The sequence below is a fragment of the Corvus hawaiiensis genome, chromosome 9 (assembly GCF_020740725.1).
Source record: "Corvus hawaiiensis isolate bCorHaw1 chromosome 9, bCorHaw1.pri.cur, whole genome shotgun sequence".
Taxonomy (NCBI): domain Eukaryota; kingdom Metazoa; phylum Chordata; class Aves; order Passeriformes; family Corvidae; genus Corvus; species Corvus hawaiiensis.
The window spans coordinates 18,538,491-18,557,202 of NC_063221.1; the positions used below are offsets into that span (position 1 = coordinate 18,538,491).

The 18,712-nt window shown below is 37.5% G+C and overlaps 1 protein-coding gene across 3 annotated transcripts in view; it reads left to right on the plus strand.

Moving 5' to 3' along the window:
- The window catches only part of COL24A1 (collagen type XXIV alpha 1 chain), a 127,395-nt gene that overhangs the window by 53,725 nt on the left and 54,958 nt on the right, over positions 1-18,712 (plus strand). For all 3 annotated transcript variants that reach the window (XM_048313209.1, XM_048313210.1, XM_048313211.1), the window contains exons 19-24: positions 394-447; positions 7,427-7,480; positions 11,657-11,710; positions 12,435-12,479; positions 17,937-17,990; positions 18,599-18,643. In XM_048313209.1, coding sequence (XP_048169166.1) covers positions 394-447; positions 7,427-7,480; positions 11,657-11,710; positions 12,435-12,479; positions 17,937-17,990; positions 18,599-18,643 — 306 coding nt within the window. The remainder of the gene's footprint in view (positions 1-393; positions 448-7,426; positions 7,481-11,656; positions 11,711-12,434; positions 12,480-17,936; positions 17,991-18,598; positions 18,644-18,712) is intronic.

Below are 18,712 nucleotides of genomic sequence, written 5' to 3' on the forward strand. Positions count from 1 at the left end.
GCCATTTCGTTGGCTATGATTGGATACTTAAAATATATAAGTAACTGTGTAAGCCAATATCCGTAACAGTTACTTTCTGGACATTTAAATAATTCATAGTTTTTATTGTAAAAACAGCTATATATTTCAAGGGTTTTTTTATATGGTTCCTCCCAAAACTCCCAGTTTTGTCTTAAACTAATTTGAATTATTTTTGTTGTGACTTCAAAGTGATGTGAAGAACTGGTTTTAATAGTATCCAAAGAGAGGCAGCTATAAAATTGCCTATTTAATGTCAAAATAATCTCAACATTTCTGTTGGCCTTTTTGTTAATAAATGTTTTTAAAATCTTTGTAACGATCTGTTGTGAAAAATAAATTATCATCAGAAATCTTAACTGGATTTTTTTCAAGGGGAAAATTGGAGAACCTGGACCCCGTGGACCACTGGGTCCTCAAGGACCTGAGGTAAGAAATTGCTTGATAGCGATAAATTGAATGTCAGTTCTAAATCATGAAAATAAGAGGTAAATGGGTTTGCTTCATAAAAGACTGTTTTCTTAGTTGAATTAGGAAGATCTTTTTATTCAGTCATATTTGATGAATTCATTCTCCTCCATAAAGTACAAAAGATTCCAGCTCATAATTTTTTTTTCTGCAAAACATTAATGTACAGGATCTTTGAATACAAAGTAGTTCATTTGCTTATGTGATTAGGATTTGCTGTCTCTTGAATCCTGTTGTTATGGGTTACACCTGCAATGAGACTCACATGATTTCTCCGGCACATTTCCATTTGTAAATACTATGGCATGTTTACAAATGATATATTCCAGGCCTGCTTGCATATTCATCTCTTTCAAGAAACACAAAGAATAAACACCTGTTACTTGGGAAGCATTGCCAGGCAGTTGAATCTAGAAGTGAAGTTTCCTAAGAACTCTGTAGTGCAATGGAAGTCTGCAAAGAAACTGTCCATCTCCAAATTGTCACATTCTGGTGCCTTTTTTGCATTTATACCATGGACTTTGAGGAAAAATGCTGTGGTCTGTACCAGAAAGACGTATTTATACACAGAGACATGTATTTGCTGGAGAGATGAAAGCAGAAATTGTGGATTGTTCTTTCTAATCAGTCTCCTGCAATGAATATATTTTGGGTTTTGTTTGGTTTGTGGTGGGGTTTCTTTGTTTATTTTGGGGTTTTCCTTTTTTTTTTAAATGTATGAATGGAAGACATTTATTAGCAATGATGTTTCTTCTACCTTTATATGTGTTTGAGCATATCTCCTCAAACCAAGGCTCTATGTTCCTACCCTCCTTATTAGGCAAAAAAGCTTGCTGAGAGAAAACTCACTGGAAAGTGCATTGTAGCAACACAAGGTGGTCTTGTCAGAATAAGTCTCTCTGTTTTCGTCAAAGGGCGTGCAGAAGACACAAGGCCTGTGCTGCCACCCTCTGTGGCTCAGGATTTTAGATTTTTCAAGCCTCTTCACTATTAATGAAAGAGGCCCTTGCATCATCTCTTTGCAGAGCTTCCAACAAAGGAGACCTGTGGTAGGTTAATCCCAAATTGCTGGTCTTGAAGCCTGTGTCCTGCTGCCTGTGGTGCTTGTGCTGGTAGTCCTTCATAGTTCCTTATTCCAGCACAGACATGTTACTCCTTTGTGTCTGGGGAAAAGATCATTGTTCTGGGCTGGTTACCCTCAGGGCAGATATGGATGGGAATCTTCCTGTCTGAAAAGCCCAGCATTTCCTCTTGCTCAGGAGTGCAGAATTACTTCATCATTAGAAGGCAAATAAAGTGTGTGATGCTAGAGAATTAAAACTTGAGTGTCCAGATACTTTTTTTTGAGTAATTGTCTGCAAAATTAGTAGTTTTAAACCTACAAAGCAATGTTTCTCTTAACTTCAGTCATGCAAGACAGGTCCAAATAAAGTAAAAGGTTTTTCCAACCTTTACTTCATATAAATATGGTCAACATATGGCAAAATAGAAACAGGATAGCAGCATACTGGGACTTTGGACAAATTGAAGATACCAGAAGTTCTGTAATGAAAGGAATTTAAAATAAGCAGCTTAGAACTGAAGAGTGTGTCTTGCCATCCTGTTACATTGTCTTATAAAAATAAGCTAGTTGTTGTTGCCAGGAATTATTTAGGCACAACTGAATGTATGAAGTATGAGCAAATAATGTAGATTTTTCCAGAAGAAAAGTCTACTGTCATGTATCTGATCATGTCTCGTCTTCCAAAACCAGGCAGCTAACAGGTCAGACAGGGCTGCTTTCCTTGTTCCTGTTTCACTATCTCAATGGTTAGACTTCCTGTGACCCCATGTCGAAAACACATTGTATCCTGTACTACATGTTCCCTTGATGTTTCTGGAAATAGAAGAATGTGATGAATTAATATCTTACAATGAGAGTACTTTGAATTGGTATAGACATGACAATCCATACCATAGGCCTTCTATGAAAGATTTTTTTCTAAAAAAAAACCAAAACCAAACCTATCTTGAGATTTGTTGGACTTTGCAGGAGCAGGAGGAGCAAGACTCTGTCTGCCCAGTGGCAGAAACTCTCAGAGACCACTTCCAGCTATTTCTCTCTCCTTCTGTCCAACACTTAAGACAGTGGGATTTATAAATGTGCCCTCTCCCCACGTTCAAGTTTGTTTTGGGTACATGTGATATAAGAAATTGGGGATCCTTTGGTCTTTCCAGCTACACCTTTGAGTATTTCATTTCCAGTGTAAAGAATAAGCAGTTCTATCCCTGATTTTCTTCCCATGTAAGCTGCTGTGACTCTGGCACTACAGCAGCTGAAGTCTATAACTATCTCTGCACGCAGTGGTGGGAGCAGGGCAGGCAGACTTCAATCATCCTCACTGGGTTTTGTGGTTTTACATGCAGATCACCAGTGAATTGCTTCCTAAATCTTTCCTCTGCAGCTGTGCAGCCAAGGTACAGCGGATCAGAGTTGAAATAAGCCACCCACCCATAGCCAGGGTCCATTTGAGACCTGCAGTGCTGATGGCAGGGGCGAGCAGAGGGAGGGACAGACAGAAGTCTCACTCTCACTCTCTGGGTGGCCAGACAAGGGTTGGCTGCCAAGTGGTTCTTTCAGTGCAGGAGTCCTGCAGTGTCGAGCCAAATTCTCTTCTGGGTGTGTTTCTGCAGAGCCAGGGTCTGTCGCGTGCCTGAGTGCCAGCTGCTCACAAACCACTGGATATATTCAGTGAGCACTTTATGGAGTGTATTCTTCATCAGTTGACACATTTTGCTGCTTTTTCATGCATCTGAAAATGAACTGCCAAAATATGAAATTTCTTTAGAGCTTTGTTTTATTGATATGACAACTGCAAAGTGCTGATCTGACTGTTTTAACCCACAATGTCTCTGTTTACTGTGTACAGTGAAGTATGCAGTGCTTATTGTTAATGCGAATGAAATTAGACAAGCCTTTAACAGGCTTCCACATGTATTCAGAATATTTTATAGTTAAATTTTGCTCTAGGAATCACATTTAATTATCCCTCCAAAATGAAGGTGATAGTTCCCTTCAGATGTGCCTTCAGATGTTCTCTGTGTGTTATAAATAGGTTTCATCTGAAGCAGAGAGCATTAGTCACTATCTTCCATAGAACTTTTTTCATCTGTGCAGTGTTTTGATCCAAAGTCGTTAGCTTACTCCTTCAGGAAGGTACTTGCATGGGATTCAGCTGGTGTGTTTCATGCTCAAGGTAGCCTTACAAAGGAAAAGGATACATTCAAATAACAGTAAAGAGTCAAAAAGGCACACATTTTGTAAGTGAATCACTGGCTGCTTTGAGATCTTCATTTAACAAAAACTTTATTTTTAGTGCGTGTTTCACATGCACTATCACATGATTATTTGAGTTTTTGCAACCAATGCCATGTGTGCAGTGATAACATGGCCTCTGTTTCAATATTGCATCAAATAACTTGCATGCAGAAGATTTGTAGGAAATACAGAAATAGACAATTTAAAGGCTGAATTAATTGCATGTTCTGGCATATATCTGAAGAGCTGCTCTTGTTGTAGAATTGTTTATACTTTCTACTTGCCTTTGCACAGAATCTTTGTGGTCCTTTCCCAAATTTCAATGTCTGTGTAACACATCCTTTCAGAACAATAGTAAACACTTATTGGAGAATATAAAATCACAGCTCATTTTCTCAGTTTAAAGAGACTGTAGTTTTTTGCAGAAAACCTCATTTTGTGATTTGATTATAATAATTAATAATGAATCTCTAATAAGGTATCTTGTTGAAGTTCAATAGCTACACCCAGTCAGTCTTGCTTCTGAAAATTTATTCTAAATTCTCATTCAAATGAATTGCAACATGTGGTTGAATTAATTCTTATTGGAGCAGGGAAATCTGGTGAATGATGGGACTACTGCAGGCCCTGGAGACATTTTCCCTCTGTGGTGCCCGTCCTCCAGTGCATGTGTCCTGATCCCCTTGAGGGCAGCCGAGGGTGTGAAGATGGCTGGACAGAAATGCTGGCAAATGTTGTGTGAAAACAGTTTGAAGTTGGATTCTGCAAATATGAGAGAATTCCCCACAAAAATGGAGTGTAATTTCCAAATATTTCTGATATTCTGCTTCCATATTAGCAGCCACACAGAAAAACAAACAAAAGAAAAGCAAAAGCTTTGGCAGATTGCTCATCTCTGGGGCACTGAGACATGCCCTAAAATAGTAACAACTTGGTCATCTCTGCATTTTGTTGTAATTAAACATTATGTAGATAAATGAGAGCAATAAATATATTAATTTTGTATTTAAATGTTCAGTACAAAAAGCAACACTTCCACAGCAAGGTTAAAGCACATTTGTGTTAAGATAGTTTACACTTCAGGTTTTTCTGATGCCACGTCTCTTTTGATTAAATGAAGTGGATTCTAAAGTGCTTTGCTGGCAAAAGACCACATCTGTAGCAAGATTTTGAAAATAATTTGTATACTAGCAGCTGCCAGGCTTCTGGCTGATGGAAGTTAAGACACTGTGTTTCCGTAGAAGAAGTCATAATATCGAGGGATGTTTTGTTTTGAACAGTCTCTGCTGAAATCTACATTGCAGCTGGAAACTATACATTAATCTCATGGCCTTTCACTTATGGAAGAATAATGAATTTTTAATCTGGAGTAACTTCCCAGGGAGCTGGCTGCTGAATAACTCATGGAAATTTAGGTATCGCTAGAGATGTATCCCACTTCACTACGAGGAATCTGAAAGGCAAGCACCATTGCTGAGGTGTTTCAAGATCTCCTTCCTGGTTCATTCTTTTTCTGGAACTGTCTTAAGTGGCTGTTTGTGTGCTGGATTATTACACTTATTTCATGGATTATTAATGTGAGAACAGTTTAGAAACAGTGTTCTAATACTGCCATAGCATCTGCATTTTCTCCATGGTTGTACTCAAGAAGAAAAGTTTTAATCCAGCTTCAAAGAAAAGATAAAAATTATGAGGATTTAAAATTTTTAAATTCACTGTTTAGTGTTGATGTTCTCAGGCAAGTAACCCTCCTGTATTCTAAAACTTTGCCTGACATGCAAAGATTTCAGAATACCATGTTTGTTCTATCTGCAATAGTACTTGTCCACATCTACATTGTCCTTACTGAATTCCCTCTAGAAGAATTTAAATAAATGCATTAAGTAGATCTATGCCTTTATAAAAGCATTAGAATCTTTCTAAATTAACATTTTTCTAGACAGATTGTTTTCTGGAATGTTTATTACCAAGAGGAAATTGTGTCTGTGTCAGTATTCAGCACTTGTTCACACATTAGAAACTTAAAGATTTACAGATGTATGAAACAACTCACCCCATGGTAACTATTTAAGGTGTATAAATAAGCAAATTTAAAACTAAGAAAGGACAAGCTAAAAAATTCCAAGGAATTGGCCTAACTCTTTAGTGTTATTTCAGTAGATAATGGTGGTCAGGGTTTAAAAAAAACCCTCCTCTTTTGGACTGTATAGAAATCGAGGATGATGCAAGTGAGCATTTTAGGTGTGAGTCTAAGGGCCTTGGTCACATGTACATAATATTCTCTGTGCCACCTAGAGGCATGTTGGAATTGTTGCACAGCTCTACTTGTAATTGCTGCTTTATGGTCAAAAAAAGGGAAACCACCGTGGTGTATTGTGAAATATTTAGGGTTAGAGTTGTTCCATATCTTCTGAAAACTCAGACCATTTTTACTCTTTAGTGGTTTTCTTTTAGACTCATTAGCATCCAAATCCTAAACCTGATTTTTTAATAATTGTTCTGAATATGTATGTGCTTTTGTTTCCATTATTGGAAAAAGTATGCATGCAAAGAGTGATACTTATACATTTTAATCTGTAATGATCTTCTCTTAATGAAGAAGAAAACTTGTTTTTCCTAGTGTTAGACCACAGATGTGCTTAGATGTAATAATAAATATTTTGCTCAGAGGGAGTGGCAATCTTGCTGTTTTCAGATGGTCAAAATTTAATGAAATGTAAAAGTTTATTAAAAAAGCAAAATTAAATGCAATCTTGGCAGGGGACTGAATGAGCCATGTGCTAACTAAAAGTTCAATTACCATTGCTTTATTTTATCCTACAAATGTAAAGATCAGGTATCCTCTCTGGTTTTTTATGAAATTTAACTCACTACTGTATTGCATAAGGGTTAGCTGCATAATTTTTTTTTTCCTTAAAATGTATCCATTTCTTATAAAGCAATCTAGCTGTACCTGAATTCTTCTGGCACAGAGGCATCCTCATGGTGTCCCAACTCAATGCCTACTGGCCAGGTGGATCACAGTGATAATTTTAGTCGATTCCTTTTCTGTGCATGTTTACTTTTTCTTTACTAACAGCTTGACCTATACTACAAACTATTTCACAAAGGCCTGTTCTGAATAATGCTACATACTGGTGACCTTCAGTTACTGCCAGCTAGACCTAGATTATCGCCTGCTGATTTGGAGGCAAAAGGCTTCTTAATCTTGCAGTGATCTTGTCCTTAAAGTGTGGCCAAGGATTAAAGGCTTCAGCTGCTCTCTAAACTTTACTAAAAAGATAGTTGAATTCATAAGTGCAGGACCTGGTGCTGCCTGCTTTGTGGTGGTTTTTTGTGTCTCCAAAACAGTCCAATGGTTTAATTTCAAGCATTGCTTAGTGGATAAAACATCTTATCCTAAGAGAAATTAAATCCATGCTGACATCTGCTAAATTGAGTTTAACGAAAGCTGCCTAAAATCTGTCACTTATCCAAGTCCTTTCAAGGAAACATAATGGATTTTGACATTTTTTGTGATGGTAGAACAAATTTATTTCTTGTTTCTGTGACTCAGGTTTATTAAATGAATGAACAAAATCAAAACAAGTACATTGAAAACATTCCTACTCTGCAAGTCATTTGTCTGTATGATTTCTTTAGGGTTTTCCAGGAGATATTGGTGTACCTGGATTAAATGGCCCTGAAGGTCCTAAGGTAAGATTATATGAAAACCTATTAAAAATAACAGTAAATAGTGTAAATCTCCAAGGAAAAGGCTCTGAGAGATGGACACTGGCATTATGAGAAGATAAGCTTACTGACACAATGCAGGTACTTTGCCTCAGGTAGTTATATGAGGAAGTTATTTGAATGTTTAATGCTGTCCATGCAGTTCTGAGAGTAATTACCATGTTAGGTGGAAGCCTGTAATGGCAAAATAAGTGTGAGAAAATGCTATGTAGCTAGAAAGGAGCAAATGTTTCACCTGTATTTAAATAAAATGCATATCAAATGTATGCAGATCTTTGTATTACTCAGGTTCCACCTTTTAACAACTTTTAAAAGAAATAGTAGTTGAAGATATGGAAAAAGTGTAAAATTCATGTGCCAGATTAAATTATGGATAAAATAATATCTATAACAATAAAGCATAAAATTTATCTACAAAACTGTGCCAGAATAGTTTAGCTTCTGCTCTTTAGTAGGCTATAAAATTTTAGACCCAGCTTAGGCAATAATTCACGTGGATAGAGTTTTCAATGCAGCTTTGAACAAAAGCAGATGTAGGAAATTTTTTTAAAATTGGAAATGGTGGAGACTAACACAAAAAGTGCAGGTGACTCAGAAATTAACCCAGAGGAAGATGATTGAATAATATATAAAGATTGACTACTTGTTGAAAGGCAGGTACCAATGAAGTTCCTCAATCATCAGCCTTGGGACTATTCTACATTGTATTTTCTGTAGTAAATAGGCACAAGTATGGCAGAATGAAATTCGTATATGAAACAAAGTTGAGCATCTTTAGATTATCTAAAAGATTGCACTTTTTGCTAATTCATTCCACTTCAGTTATTTCAGATTGATTCATACAAGGACTAAAACAATAAATCCTACTATAAACTTAGACCAAAGACGTTGCCGGATCTCTCTGAAATAGGAGCACAGTAATCCAGTTAAAAATTAAGTGAAACTGTAGAACACATGAAGCAAGATGTCTCTTTAATGCCACTGCACAAAGCATGAGAAGGCTTTATCTCCTTAGTACAGTTCTGGGCATTTTTATTCCAGGACTCAACTGTGCAAGACCAGCAATATCATTTGTCCAAGAACAAAACATACAGGTTGTCTATGAGTAAACAGGCATGGAAATTACAACATTTTCTATCAACAGAGTTGTGAAATTCTGTAACAAACTACTCAAGAAAACATAGGATGGGGAGCAGTAAATAGTTTAAAGATAAAATCTAATTGGTACCCAGAAGATTGTAACAATACCTCCATGCCAAAGGTGATCATTCTTAAGAACCTCTCAAATAACCCAGCTGCTGAAGCCATAGCTAATATTTTCTGTATCTCTTCTCTTTCAACTGTATCAAGAGCCTTTTACCAAAATAGACATGAATCTACTAGGAAGGCTGAGAACTACTTATCTGATGGGGCAAATTGAGGAGAAGTTAAAATGTGTTTCTAGAGACAGGTGTCCACCTTCAATTCTGATTTTTTGCTTTGCTAACTTGTTTGTATGCATGTACGTATAACGTTAGCAGCTTTATATGAACGAGTTTGCCTGACCATTGCAGTGGCAGTTGCTCTTGTGTTACGAGGGTGTTTACTAAAAAACCCTGTGTTGATGAAAGACTGGGTCTAGGGAAAATATTGGAAGAGAAATACAACAATTCTTGAACTGCAGTTCAGATTTAATCAACCAGGATTACACATGAATGATGCAACAGATCTAATCCTTGCTGCTCAGTTTCCTCAGTGAGATTGTGTTGTTGCACATTATATCTGACGAGCTTTTGCGAGAATTCTGTTGATGTTTAATACATATGTTACTGATTTGTTGCCTTTTCACAGATTCCAGAAAAAAAAAGGAGCTAGGAGGTGGACTACAAAGTTTGAGACTCCATGTTCCTTTGATAGAGAAATTACTGAATAGCTGAACCAGATTCATGCTCTCCAGCACATTTGGTATTAGAGACAAAAAGCTTAGACAGCCTGCCCTAGTCAGGGAGAACTGGTGGCTTACATTTGAAAAGAAGGATTACCAAACTGGAAAAACTCTTACACTGCTCCCAGTGCTGAGGGAGAAGGTCTGTGTGACTTTGGAAATGTTTGGCTTTTGGGATTCCCAGCTGCCTTGAGTTGACTGCAGCTCTAAAAAATTTCCTCCAGATTTTATTTTTAGAAAACTGTTCTCACTATGCTGCTATTTTCCTCATGTTTTTGTTTATGCTTCCTCAGAAGCAATATCTATTTTAAAAGCCAAGAAAGCAGGGTAAGCTTTATTTTTTAACAGTCGGTGTGAGATAAACTCAACCTCTTGGAAGTTTAAGCTCTATTGAATGTCATCAGCTGTCTCTAAATGCCAGTAGAAGTCCTGGATTGTGAATGTTCCCCAAATTAGTGCAATAATCAGCAAATCTGACCTCTCTAAATCAATATTCAAATGATTTATTATGTAATTTGGTCTACAGGACATTACTCAACTTGGAAACAATATTTTAGAAGGTGTTTGATCTTGATCCACCACTTACTAAAAAAAACAATGTAACACACATTTTTAAGAAAAAGGGAATGAGAATGTTTTTTAGAGTTCTGAAATAACTTTGTTTGTTTCTTGTGTTGTTCTTTGCAAGTATTTATGCTCTCTAACCAAGAAAACTGAAAGGAAAAGATGATCAGAATATGCTGACTACCACTGTAGTTTTTCCAGCAGTGTGTATTGTACCATGGAAGTAGCTAAGAGCTTCCTTTCCCCGTTAACTTACGTTTGTTTGTATAACACCTTTTAACAAAGTGATTATTAGGAGTTTCACCTCTTCTGGAAGGGATGGTCGGCTGCGAAGTTATGGATGTGAAATACAGGATACCCCCTTTGCTGACTCCCATTTTTTTCCAGATGCTTTGGCACATGTGTAATGACTACCTTCATTTTCTGTTTGTTGCCTGAAACCCCAAGGAGGAGATGGAAATTTCATTTATATTCAGTTTACAGTCTGGAGTTTGTTTCTGGATCCAGTTAAGTGCAGTGGAAGGATGTGTACAGTAGCAGTGCTGCTGCTATTTCCACAATGCCATTACACTGCAATGAAAGCCCTATCCCCTAACGGGCTTTGCTGTTATGCCAAGACAATTTCATTTCTAACCATATAAAAATATTACTTATGTAGTGCTGCTGAAAGCCCTCCTATCACTTCTGTGGTGGATGTCAGGCAACACTCCACCCCAGTCCTTCCCAGACTGATGGCCTCGTTGATGAAACTCACTACTTTGAGATGGCCTGTTTCATTTTTCTCTTCCATTTTACTTTGCCTGCTGAGTAAAATGTTGTTGGACCAGTGCCTTGACCAATGTCTAGACTTCAGCTTCATTAGTACACAGTTAATAAGGCTTACACTTTCCCACCGTTGCTTTCTTCGGAGGATAATCATATCTCTCCTAAAGGGCAGTTTCTTTGTTCTTGTTGCTTTGTCTTATATGGTTAAGCTTAGGTTTCCCAGAACAATAATATGTTTACACATTTTTTTTGTTCTATGCCAGGTCAAGTGCTTTTCCCAATTATCCCATTGTAATTAGGGTGCCCAAGGTTTTTGACACACTGCTAGCTGCAAAGTCTTTTTTACAAAGTTTTGGAAATATTGGTGTGAGCAGTCATGAAAACTCTGAGTTGGCAGAGGTTAAGGTGCTTTATCTCTGGGAAGCTCATTATAATCCTAATAGAAAAGTAAGGGCTGAAAATCACAAGTAGTTTTGGTGGTTTAAACGCACTTTGTGGTTTCTTTCCATTGCAATGTTGTCAACACATGTTATTCTAAAGACTACCTTAATAAAAGGTCTGTGCATTGATGATGCTTTAACCTTAATATGGTAGTGTGCTTTATCTCTTTAAAAAGAGAGGAATTGTTCTATTGTGTTCAAATATTTTCCTATTTTCTTCTCACAACATCAAAAGAATAATATTTCAGCTAAATCTGTGCAGAAGTTTGTACTATGCTTGGTTTTCTGCATCTTTGCCTGCCTTACTAAAGGAAATACTGTGAACAGGGATACGAAATTAAGTCTGCTACCTCAGTTTTGGATTTTAGTCCAGGTTTGTAAGAGGAAAAATCTAGACCAACATGATTGCCAGTTGTAAGTTCTCACTGTGTTTGTTTGCATGTTTAGGGAGCTCTGGGGGACCGAGGGCCTCCAGGGCTACAAGGCCCCAAAGGAGTTGAGGTAAGATGAAAAAAAATTATCCAATTAAGAGATTACGTTTCAAAGTTGCGAGGGGTTAAGACGGTTAGACAACAATGGTTAGGTGTGTATGGTGGTGTGCAAAATTTTAAAGGTTTTTTTTGCATTTTGGCAAGTGTTTCAAAAAGTTTTTAGCAGCCTCATGGGGTTGTGCCATGTGTGGTTTATTTTAATTTCAGTGGAATCTCAGATAATATGTCCAGAGCTGGATGTAGTTATTTTAGTAAACTGGGAAGATGGGAGGGAAGGGGGTTAGCACTATGGAGATAGAAAGCATATATCCATTTAACTACAGTGACCTAGACAATCTTAAGTAAACACTTAGGGCCCTATTAACTGAAAGGGGAGAAGGGCAGTTCTTCATCTTACAGATTCATCAAGTATTCTTAATTCATCATCATAAAAATAAAATCTCATGTCTTGTAGGCTAAAAATAATTAACATTAAAAATAATTTAGTTGGTGATTCTGAAGGTAGACCTCTAGACTTCTAAGTAGCTAGATGATGGGCTTCAGTGACAGATATTGAGTGAGTAAAAGCTAAGAGTGGCAAAATGGTCTGTTTCCAGGTGTTTCTATCAGACTTGGACTCAGACAAATGTGTATGAAATTTAGGATGATAAAATAAATACAAACAGTTATCTGCAAATATTCTTTTTTAAAACTAGACTTGGCATCAAGATCATTGAAGTCCTGATTTCTTTTAGGGAGAAGTAGGACCAGCTGGACCTATTGGAACAGTCGGCCCAAGAGTAAGTATAAGTAATTTTGTTAGAGTAGGCTGTTTTTCAGTAGTACTGCTTTGAAATGTAAGTTTAGTGTGAGAAGTGACCATGATAAAATGGCATCTCCTGAATGAATGTGTGTTTTTCCTCAGAACATGCTCAAAGCAGAGCTGGGAGGGGAAATGATTTTCCATGCAAAGGGTTTGAAAGGAAATCACTGCCATAGTGCACAAAATATAGTGCTCCTCTGAGACAGATGAAACTGCCACGAACCACCTAGGGACTGAACCAGCTGATATATCAAAATATTTAAACTGGGGAAGAACCTACTCAGCTCACAGGGAGAAATATAAAGGATGTATGCTTTAAGAAATCTACCAGAAACCTGGGGATAGATACTGAAAACAGTAAAGCTGGAATGTCACAAGGCTGTTTATGCTGACATGTTTTAAAAAATAGAAGTTTAAAACTGTCATCCAATTTTTTTGTTAGTTATAAAAATGCACTAGTGTCTAAGAATATTTCAGTGAACTTGAAGCTTATTTTAGAAAATTTCTAAGCTGAATTGGATACTAACCTGCACTAAGGATTATAGGAGTGTCAGTAAGTTTATTGAATGCAATTTGGTCTTCTGCCTTTACTTGATTTGATTATGTGTGGTAGTCACTGACTTGGCTTTCATTCTGGATGACTTCCCATTTCTTGCATGAATTTGAGATTCTTTTCCACTGTTCTCTGCTTTTAGAGTGGATATATGCTTATGTCATTTTTCCTATTCATTAGCTAGTCAAAGCTGGGAATTTGCTTTCTCTTAAAAATGATATTAAAATATTTACTTGCCACATAGATTAGGTGTTAAACAAACTCATACCAAAACAAAAAAACCAAAAAAAAACCACCAAAAAAAATCCGGAAAAAACCAAACACAAAACCATCCCACAGAAGTCTCTTTTTTTTTTCAGCTGAGGAAAACATGCTAGAAGTTAAACAGAATTTCAAAACACTCTGTAACTTAGTTCAATATTCAGTTTAATCTGTGTGAGCTTCTGCTGAGAGCCTCATGGAAATTTTTCTTTTGGCTGCATCGTCCTTTCAATCTCCTCCTTGGGCAGGGCTTTGTGGCTGGACAGCAACTCTCATGTTGTGCTGTGGCAATTGGAAAAGAAGATGCTGCAGTGGGTGACTCATGGGCAATGAGACACCTACCTTCACATCGTCCACGTCACCGCGCGTGCACAGGCCACCATCAGCTGGTGTCAAAGTGACCCAAGAGGAAAACTTTTTGTGTAACCTTGCAAGCTGAAATATTTTTAATCTATTTTGGGTCAATTTGACCTAAATTATTTAGGTTTTTATTTCTCTCAGTGGGAAATGTGCACACCATTGGCAAGTCTTACAGCTCTCTGGTTTCTCTCTCACAACAAGTTGTTGAGAGAAGAGTATGTGCATCTGAAGTGGGCCCCAGGGTTGCTGTCTCTAGACATTTTTTAGTAGCTTGCTGGCTAACATCCCCTCCTGAAATGAGAGATAGGGGAAAAGGGAATTTTGCTTGATGGGCAGCCCTGCCTGTTTTTCCTCCCTGTCCAGGGGCCCACAGGCTCTTGCTTGGATTCTATGGCTTCTCTTGACTCCAGCTGTTCCACAGCACCAGGCCAACTTGTTTGCACTGCTGTTCTGAACTCTGCTCTCATCTCTGCTTGTCCTTGGTGCTTCACTCCCACATGTAACAACTCTGGGTGATTCTGTCAGTGAGAGAGTCACAGCCATGACGTAAAATCTCACATAGTGTAGCAGGACTGAGTCAATAAGGTGGTGGACACATCTGTCTTTTTAAATTATGCAGTTTATCCCTTCCTTGGTTGCAATTTGACATTCATTTGATTTACATAGCTTTTGCTTCTGTTTTCCATGAAAGGAGTTTTAAAAAGTGAATGTTACATCTGAAAGTAAACCCTATCAAAACCGTATTGTCACTGCACTAATTAAATAGCCATGGGGGCAGAGGGGGCTCTCTTGAGAGGGACCTGAAGGAGTGGTCTGGCCATGCATGGCCCCAAGACACCATCAGCTGTCAGCTCTGTCTTTAGCTGACAGATGTGTTTAACTTGTGTTTTGCAGCCTTCAGGAGTGGGAACTCTTCATTCTCCTCGTCAATCTGCTTCAGTTGTTTGCCTGGTTTATAGATCCTTTTTTTAATGTCTACCTGTTCTATCTGAAAGTCTTGCCTGTGCTTTTCTCACTACAACCTTGCTTCCTGCCCCGCAGACCTTACCTGTGGGTGCAGTCAAATAGGTTTGTCCTCTTTTCAGCCACTGTTACCTTAATTTTGTAGGGCTTGTCTGAAGTAAGTGAAGCATCCCTGTAGGTGATAGATTGTAAACCTTTGATTATTCTTAAGAAACAGTAATGGAGAAGGTTTCTAGTGCTTCTGGAATCCTCATCTCTTTTACCATTTCAGGTCAAAATATCCAATCCCTAGTGCAGGTTTAGGCATGTGCCAAGCTGGCAGCCATAAACTTTCACCTCATTTTTCTTCCTCCTCCCTCGCCTACCCTTGTTTCTAACATATGCTTCAAAAAACATGCAAGAGACCAAAAACCCCAGGACCCACCTGACCAATGCTGCCATCAAAATAGATCATTCTCTACTAGACCAGAATTGAATACGAACCTACGCAGAGGTGCTCAGTCCCAGCTCAAAAAATAATTTCCATGTGTCTAAAGTAACTGGAGACAAAACCAAGGATGTTCCCCTGCTCACTCAGGATATATCTCAGTTCCAAAGACCTCAGTCTCTTTCAGCTTTGGAAGAAGTGTTAGCTGAATCTGATCACATAATTTGATGTTTCATTCATTCCTTTCCAAGCCTTCCCACCCACTCTATTCCAAAGTCAAATACTTGCATTGTCTTAAATTAATCCTCCTACATAAAAACCCCGATTTTTTGGTATTTGCTTAATTGTCCTGTGAAAATACAGTAGTAGACATACTAAAGATGTGACTGTGTTTATTCAGTTTCCTCCCACTTAACCCTCTCTCTCAAAAGCTATCCAAATATTAACACTGTAACTGTCAGTGTAGCTCAGATCAGTCAGTGCAAGCATTGGTGCATTTTATTTTTTCATATCTTCATTGCTGAAGAGGAAAAAGCCTTTAAAAGAGTAGAGATTGTTTTAAACCAGAAAGTAAAAAGGAACTGTTGCAAGTTGATTCCTTTCTGAGACACATGTGTTAAGCAGAAGCTGGAAATTATATGTCATAAGATGAGCAGTTTCTCCTGATGATAGTGGAAAATGTTCTCAAATCTGCCCCACACCCCCAGTGCAGTATTTTCTAGCAGTGCCTTCCTGTGGGCTGAAGACACGTGGGAAGCTTATGGAGGGATCGAAATGAAGTGATACTGGGAGATATTTATATTAATATATACACACCTGTACCTACCAGTTGTGAGGTGAAAGGAAGTACTGTTGGTTGCTGTTTCCTGAGAGAAGGGTAGAACTTTCAGTTAATATTTTAGGAAGCAGATGTTTCCTTTGGGATTACCCTACCTTGGAAGAGTAATTTTCTCAGGGGTTTGCAAGCAGAAAATCAGCCATCCCTAGTGTAACCAGTGGCTTTTCCTCCATGTGTAAATGTATCGTATTTCTGTTTAAAGCCAAATCCGTGTGCTTCAGATTGCTTTACCAGTTAAATCCACTTGTTCCATTTTCTGATCAACTTCCATCTGTTCTATGTCCTTTGCAGCTAGTACATAGCTGGGGAATGACAGCCAATAAACCTTTACAAGCTGTAACTCCAATTCAGTTCTCATAAGACTTAAAATTATCAAGGTAGTTAATAGGGGCCACTAGGTTTTTTTTCAATGAATTTCATTTAAAACATTTTAATGTTACAGTCTTGCTGTACAGAAAGACCTTAAGTTTCTTTACAGCAAAGTAGTTAAACAGCATGTAGTGACGTGCAGAAGCCCATCACTTGTTCTTTGTTAAGCCCTGTGGAAAGACATGATTTGCATTATCTGGATCTCTCAGAACCTCTCTTCATGGTCTTTTCTCCCTGCACTCCTGGCTGTACCATATTTTAGTCCATTGGCAAAAACAAAAAAAAGTTCCTAAAGGGATTTTATTAGTTGGAACTTGTTGGGCAAAATGAAATTACTCAGGTAGACAGAGAGAATGATAGAGATAGAAGAGGTTTAATGTGAGAAATCATGGAACCTGCTAAGACAATGTACTTTTAAGCCATATAGAGAATTTCTCAGATGCCTAGGAACTAACACACACATTGTGCTCTGAAAGACTCAGAGCAGCTGAAGGAAAAGAGTCAAATGAAAAAATGCCACGTCTTTTTAAGAAACCTTTTATTATCTGTTGCTTCAGTTGCTCTTTTCTCAGGGCAGCCAATGCAGAATGGAAAGCTCTTATTACGGACTCTGGCGATTCCAATTATTCGGTTTGTTGGAAGAGCCGCTGAAAATTTCCTTTTAGCACAAATCTGCATCTTTTTGATAATGAATCATTAAAATGTTAAATTAATTTTCTTTCTTCAGTTGTCAGCCTCCAGCGATCTCATCAGCAACTTGCTCAAGAGCCAGATCCAGTCCCCTGGAGCTTTATATATTGCTGGACTAGGGCCTTTTCCTCAGAGCAGATGGGGAAAGTTTGTCCAGACTGGGCTGTGCTGTCCAGATAGCCAAATGGTTAGGCCATGTTTTATGTTGTACAGGAAATAAAGTATACTGGGAGGGAAAACAATCTCTTAAAAGGGAGACATAATTATGAATATCTAATTGAAAATTAAGGGGGAAATCTTAAGGGTTTTCTGTGCCTTTGTGAATTTGTGTGAGTGACGACAGAGGAAGGGATGAATGTCGTAAAGTGCTTCAAAGATCCTGTCAGTTTGTGGCCTCCTGCTCTGATTGATGTTGCTGTGTTTCTTCCAGCTAACAGTGTTATCACCAGAGTATCACAGCAGCAAGCTCTGTCAGCAGCAAAATGCTAGTGGAGAGAAATGAGGCTTAAAATCATCAATTTTCTGAATAAAGAGGAGAGGATATTTGAGCTGATTTTGTCTGGTTGAGGAAGAACAGTTATGACACCAGTCCCTGAAGCCTAAGCATCAAATTCTGTTAGTGTTGAGTCCCTGTTCTGCTGGAATTAACTAGGAGAGAACGTGGCCTTGCTTTTTTCTTGTCTCCTTAATATGTCTTTTCAAAGTGAAATTAAAATGTGTTTCAATCTTGGATTTTGACAGTTTTTACTCAGTGTTAACTGCTGTAAGACTTAATACAAATTTTGCTTACTGTTCCAGTATTTGATGAAATATTCAACAGTGTATTTTCAGATATAAATTTCTAAATACACTTGCTTCAAATTTTTGTATTAAATATTACTAATGCACTTATTTTGATACATAGATACATTGGGATGAAATTATATTTTTGAAATAAAATATTTACAATATTTTGTTCTAATCCTTATATTAGGGAAAACCAGGACAGAAAGGTTATGTAGGTGATCCTGGACCAGAAGGTTTAAAGGTAAGTGATAGTTTTGTGTATGAAATAGAAGGTATTTGGAGTAGAGTTATACACTGCTATTTACAGTGCCATGACAGTGAAGGGATATGAGTACACATGCTTCCATTGAAGATAAGTGTGTATCATACTGATTCTGCTTTCTTGCAAGATCCCATTTTGGAAAAGAAGAAATTTGTTAAAATGTCATTCAAATGTCAATTCTCCTAATATTTCATAACAAAATTAATGTTATCAATACAGTGCACAGGCGACATTTAGCTTTGAAGCAGTAGTGAAATAGTGATGGTAATTTGCTGAAAGGAAAATTTAAATAAAAATAGAGTAATTAATTTATAGTATTTGTTGACTTAATGTGTTTAGTGAGCACTTAATTGACAGTTTTTATTTTTGCAGGCAAATACTGAATACATTAGGACATCATTTTACAAAGTCAAAATTAGCCACTGACAATTTTTTTTTGGTTGCTTAATTTTAGCTTTTAAAGTTTTAATTGGCAGATGTAATTTAGAAAATAAAGAGACTCTTGGAAAACAGAGGACTTTAATATACACATGTGAAAGAAATTACTTTTCTAGTGAACTACATCATCTGTTTTCTACATTTAACAGGGAGAACAAGGAGACCAAGGAAACCTTGGAAAAACTGGTGAAGCAGTAAGTTCAAATTCTCTTTCTGGTTTGATTTTTAATTCTATTTTATTTGAGAGCGAATAAATCATTTGT